The sequence below is a fragment of the Ipomoea nil genome, unplaced genomic scaffold, assembly GCF_001879475.1.
Source record: "Ipomoea nil cultivar Tokyo-kokei standard unplaced genomic scaffold, Asagao_1.1 scaffold1562, whole genome shotgun sequence".
Taxonomy (NCBI): domain Eukaryota; kingdom Viridiplantae; phylum Streptophyta; class Magnoliopsida; order Solanales; family Convolvulaceae; genus Ipomoea; species Ipomoea nil.
This window is the reverse complement of record NW_017617990.1, coordinates 27,467-33,648: the sequence shown is the minus strand read 5'-3', so window position 1 is coordinate 33,648 and position 6,182 is coordinate 27,467. Positions and strand designations below refer to the sequence as shown.

General features: G+C 43.3%; 1 protein-coding gene across 1 annotated transcript; it reads right to left on the bottom strand.

Moving 5' to 3' along the window:
* Positions 1-3,822: 3,822 nt before the first annotated feature.
* On the bottom strand, positions 3,823-4,746 carry LOC109189640. The gene has a single exon (XM_019340254.1). The coding sequence runs from the start codon at positions 4,744-4,746 to the stop codon at positions 3,823-3,825; it is 924 nt and encodes a 307-aa protein (XP_019195799.1).
* Between the last annotated feature and the right edge of the window lie 1,436 nt (positions 4,747-6,182).

Sequence of the window (6,182 nt, the reverse complement as noted above, 5' to 3'; positions counted from 1 at the left end):
TATATAGATATATGAAAACCATTTTGAGCATGAAGATATATCCTACGAACTCTATCTTTAAAACCGGGAATGACTCGACAGATAAGGCCAGACACAAGCAACAGTTATAATGAGCATATGCAGTTCACTACAGTTAAGGCAGATAAGGCAAAGCATAAACAATAGTCATAACTCAACATCAACAATCCCCAACATAAATCCCGTAGTCACATCCCCCAAGACACTCATGATCACCACTCATCCATATCTCAACACATAGCACACTTTGTTGGCGCCACAGGACCAATCGCATGCCCATACATGAGGGTCAACGCATATAGCTCTGACACGGCCCCGCAGCACCCTGCCCCGTATCGCAACACGGAGGGGTTGATCGCAACCGACCGATGAACCGTAGCTCATCATAGTGTTTGATCGCAACCAAACAGTGGACCGCAGCCCAGGAGAATGTCATCTGACCGCAGCCAGGGAAAAAGGACGAACCGTAGCTCGTATAGAAACGTTTGATCGCAACCAAACGGTGGACCGCAGCCCAAGAGTATCAATCTGACCGCAGCCAGCTTCTAAACCGCAGCTCAGGATAACCAATCCGATCGCAACCGAATTGGGGTAGCACACACATAACACATAGCAAGCACATGCAACCCACATTACACATTAGGAAGGGGGAGAAAACGTATAACAAAACCTATGCGTGATCCATCACTTACTAAGAATAGTCCTAAGGGGTTCATACCTCTTCCACCTAGGTCAACGGGATACCAATTCAACTAGCATGCAATATAATAGACTCATAAACCTACGAACGGTACCCGGAACATCAAACTAGACATAGGCACGATAAACGGAGTCCGTCGGGACACCACGGGGAACGGGGAACGTCAAACGGGGAAGCCGGGGTCCTGGGTGGGACAATTTTCCAGCGGGTAGCCGGTGGGTGGTGGGCCACCCGCCGGCTACCCGCCGGATTCTACTGTTCCGGGCAGCGGGTCGCCGGCGGGCAGCTGCCCGCCCGCCGGCCACCCGCTGCCGGGCGGTGTTTTACGGCCATGGGTAGGTGGCGGGTACCCTACCCCCCACTGACTCTTTTCACACACTTTACGCCCCAGGAGCCGTTATGGAACCCGAAACCATGCTTAGACACTTACAACACAATTAACGACAACACGTAGACAATTAACGAATCAAATACAAGAAACGAACGGCACATAACCTATCATGCTTTTCTAAATATAATCAACACCCAAACATGCGATTTCCCCACCCGATAATCCAAGAATAAGATTATACGATACAACCTATGGTTCTAATCACTTTTATATCAACAAGAATACGGTTCGTCTTCTAATTGCAAGATTCGGTAAGAATAACACATGAACAACAAGAGCATCACCCAATTATCAAGAACAACACATAATCATCAAGAACTCCATATAATCATCAAGAATATCATAATTATCAAGAATCTCCCAATATCAAGATTATCGAGATCCCCCATGGGATCATCACATCAATCATCAATAATAATCATCACAAGTCATTAATACACAATAATATGGGGAAACCCTAAGGGGGAAATCATAGTTATGAAAATAGGTTTTGTTGAGACATGGGTTACCTCTTAGCCTTAATTAATTCCTTGGCTATGAAGGATATTTCTTTAAGCTTCCTTGCTTTCTTGATTTCTCCTAAGGGGATTCTTGGAGCTCTTTTGGGGGTGGTGGGGCGTTATTCTTGTGGGAAGTTCTAGGTGTCTCCTAAGTCCCCTATTTATATATTTAGGAGTCCTAATTAGGAACTAATATTATAGGCTCGCTAATTCTATTCCTTTTGGAACTAAGGATTGGGTTTAGGGGTTGGGTTTATATGTGAGGGCCCATGGACTATGGTGGGCCTTTTTCCCTAATTAATCATTATGATTTATTCATTCTCTTGGGCTATTGATTGATTAATTAAATGGTTTTAGGGGCCGTAACACGGGGTGTTACAATCTTTCTTTTGGAACAAGTATTTCAAAGCCGCATGATCGGTGTGAACTATCACCTTGCTTCCCATGAGATAAGATCGAAATTTGTCCATGGCAAACACCACCGCTAGGAGCTCCTTCTCGGTTGTTGCATAATTCACTTGGGCTTCATCAAGTGTATGACTTGCATAGTGGATCACATGATAGCTCCGTTTCCTCTTTTGGCACAACACCGCCCCAACCGCATAGTCGCTTGCATCACACATTAACTCAAACGGAAGACTCCAATCGGGGGGTTGAATGATGGGAGTATGGCATAGGGCCTCTTTCAACTTGTCAAATGCTACAAGGCAAGACTCATCAAAATGAAAATCAACATCTTTGGCAAGCAAATGAGTAAGGGGCTTTGCAAGCTTGGAAAAATCTTTTATGAATCTTCTATAGAACCCGGCATGCCCAAGAAAACTTCTTACTCCCTTCACGGTGGTCGGCGGTGGCAATTTTGATATGACTTCTATCTTTGCCGGGTCCACCTCAATTCCTCTTGCCGAGACCTTGTGCCCAAGAACTATTCCTTCGGTTGCCATGAAGTGGCACTTCTCCCAATTTAGCACGAGATTCACCTCTTGGCACCTACACAAAACTTTGTCAAGATTGATTAAACATTCATCAAATGACTTCCCATAAACGGAGAAGTCATCCATGAACACCTCCATGATCTCCTCCACCAACTCGGAGAAAATAGCCATCATGCATCTTTGAAAAGTGGTCGGCGCGTTACACAAACCAAATGACATCCTTTTAAAGGCAAAGGTTCCATATTGGCATGTGAACGTGGTCATCTCTTGGTCCTCGGGGTGGATAGAAATCTGAAAATATCCTGAAAATCCATCTAAGAAGCAAAAATATTCATTTTTGGACATTCTTTCAAGCAATTGGTCAATAAATGGGAGGGGGTAGTGATCCTTCCTAGTAGACTTGTTCAATTTTCTATAATCAATGCACATTCGGTGCCCGGTAACAAGTCTAGTAGGAATTAACTCATTATTATCATTTTCAATGACCGTTATACCGCCCTTTTTCGGAACAACATGTATGGGACTAACCCACTTGCTATCCGAAATAGGGTATATAATGTCGGCCTCAAGCAACTTTAGAATCTCTTTCTTTACCACATCTTTCAAGTTAGGATTCAATCTCCTAAGGGGCTCCACAATGGGCTTGGCATTGTCCTCTAAATAGATTCTATGCGTGCAATACTTAGGATCAATGCCAATCAAATCCCCAATTGTGTACCCAATTACCCTCCTATGTTTTTCTAAGCACATTAAGCAATTTATCAATTTCATCATTGTGCAAAGAAGAATTAATAATCATCGGGTAAGTAGAGTTAGATCCAAGAAAGCATACCGGAGATTTGGAGGTAAAGGTTTTAATTCTACCTTTGGGGCATGCTCATCTCCAAGGGGTTCAAGAATGGCAAGAGCTCCCGTCATGTTTTCAAAGTTGCTTCTCCACTCTTGCATGCCAAGGTCCACCTTGATTTGGGTGCACTCTCCCAACTTTTCAAAGAAATTTCCCACAAGAGAGCTTCCTTGGTTATCTCCTCCAATCCCAAGCACCTCTCCAACACATTCTTCTATGGCTTCCACCATGTTGCACTCATCAATGTAAGAAGGTTGGTGTTTGGCCATCTTGAAGATGTCAAACTCAATTTTATGGCCGGCTACCTCCATCACAAGCTTCCCTCTTTTGACATCTATGATTGCCCCGGCGGTGGCTAGAAATGGCCTACCAAGGATTATTGGAACCTTGGCATCCTCCTCTATGTCAAGAATCACGAAATCTCCCGGGATTTAGTATTGATCAATCATGACCGGGATATCTTCAAGAACTCCCACCGGGCGCTTGATGGAACGGTCCGCCATTTGGAGTGTCATGGTAGTGGGCTTGGGCTCTCTAAGATTGAGCCTCTTGCATAGAGAGTATGGCATAAGGCTCACACTAGCCCCGAGATCACATAAAGCACGGCTCACCACAAATCCTCCTACAATGCAAGGGATAGAAAAGCTTCCCGGATCCTTCAACTTGGGAGGCAAATTCTTTTGGAGAACGGCACATGTCAAAGCTCCCTCACTAAGGTCCACCAACGCACTCTTCTCCAATCTCTTCTTGTTACTCAAAATATCCTTCAAGAATTTTTTGTATGAAGGTATTTGAGTAATGGCTTCCACAAAGGGCATAGAAATCTCCAACTTATCAAGCATTGTTTTAAACTTGGTTTCTCTCTCGGTTTCTTTTGTTTTCCACAACCTTTGTGGAAATGGCAACAAGTTGCAAGGAATCACCGAGTCATCTATTTGCTTGCCCTTGTTCACATTCTTCTTACTTGAGTTGTTTCCTTCTTGAATTGGCTCCTTCCCTTTTGACTTGTTTCTTTGAATTAGAGGCTCATCATCATTTTCACTTTCAAGAATTTTTTCAATTTCCTCTTCATTTGGCCTTTCTTCATCTTCATCTTTCTCAACATCTTCTTCAATTGTAAGATCATTAGAAGGAAAGGGTGGATCTTTCAAAGATTTTCCACTTCTAGTGGTGATGGCGTTGACATGATTTCTAGGATTTTCGGTGTTAGCCGGAAGTCTACCACTAGAAGATGAGGCTTGTGTAGACCCTTGATTGCCTCCTCCTTGATTTTGGGCTTGTAGATTCTCCACTTGAGATTGCAACTTGCTAATTTGTGACATTTGAGACATCATCATGTTCATTAATGTCTTCATGTCCACATCTTGAGAAGGTTGAGAGGATCCTTGTTGATTTTGATTGTTTCCATGTCCTTGATTTCCTCTCCATTGTTGATTCAATTGATTTCCACCTCTATTTCCTTGATTTCCTTGAAAACCCGGAGGTGGATTCCTTCCTTGCACACCTTGATTGTTCCAAGAAGACCCAAATTGATTCCTTCCTTATTGACCATAATTTCCATATCCTTGCCCTTGGTTTTGGGGTCTAGAATACCCAATCATATCCACTTGCTCCATGTTTGATAAAGAGCATTGGCCACTAGGATCTAACAATTGACAAGCTTGAGAAGCATGAGCTCCTCCACATATGGCACAACAAGCTACTAGTGCCATACTTTGAGAACCGGGAGAATTGCAAGTAGCTTGTGGCAAGGAATACGGAGTAGACATGTAAGATACTTGAGGAGGAGTTTGAGTCACCGCTTGCACATTTTGCTTCGGAGCTTGCATCATATTCTTGAGCATGTGTTGAATTGAATCCAATTGAGCTTGCATGGCCATCTTCTCTTCAACCTCAAACATCCCGGCGTTTTTTTCTTTCTTGGGTGGGTCACTTCTTTCATTATACCAATATGCCGTGTTAGAAGTGATCCTCTCAATCAATTGTTCCCCATACTCCGGACCCATATCAATAAAAATGCCTCCAAATGAAGATGTGTCAAGAATGGTTTTTGAGCTATCCAACAATCCCTCATAAAAGGATGAGATGAAATCCCCCGGAGTAAGCAAATTCTTTGGACATTGTCTTCTCAACTCCTTAAATCTTTTCCAAGCTTCATACAAATTCTCATTTCCAAATTGTTGGAAATTTTGAATTTGTTTCTTCAATTTGGCGGCCTTGGAAGGAGGGCAATACTCTTGCATGAAGGCCTTGTAAAGTTGTTCCCAAGTTGTGAAATGGTTGGCCGGAAAGGAATTGAGCCAACTCAATGCTTGGTCTCTCAATGAAAAAGGGAATAGCCTCAACTTGATTGCATCACTAGGAATCCCATTCATCTTGATTGTTTGGCAAATCCGATCAAAGTGGACAACATGAGCCTTAGGATCCTCAACCCTTGAACCTCCAAATTGATTGGCTTGAACCATTTGGATAAGAAAAGTCTTGAGTTCAAAATTGTTGGCATCCACCCCCGGGTAAACAATGCAATCCTCTTCTTCAAACTCCGGAGCTAGATGGGCCGCCATGGGTTGTCTTTGTGGAACACCTTGATAAAAAAATAGGAAGAACTCCTTGTGGAAAGTTTTGAGGCATGTTGAACATAGGATTGGCAAAGTTGGGGTGCATTTGATGAAGAAGATTTTGCATACCAACCCCTTGACCTTGTTGTTGTTGAGGTTGCCCATAGCCTTGAGGAATGCCCCCTTGATTCATGTTAGGATAAAATGGGTATTGACCTTGTGGAAACCCCATT

Bases quoted from the DNA above. Each gene is read 5' to 3' on its own strand.
- LOC109189640 (XM_019340254.1), bottom strand. From the start codon at position 4,746: ATGAAGACATTAATGAACATGATGATGTCTCAAATGTCACAAATTAGC.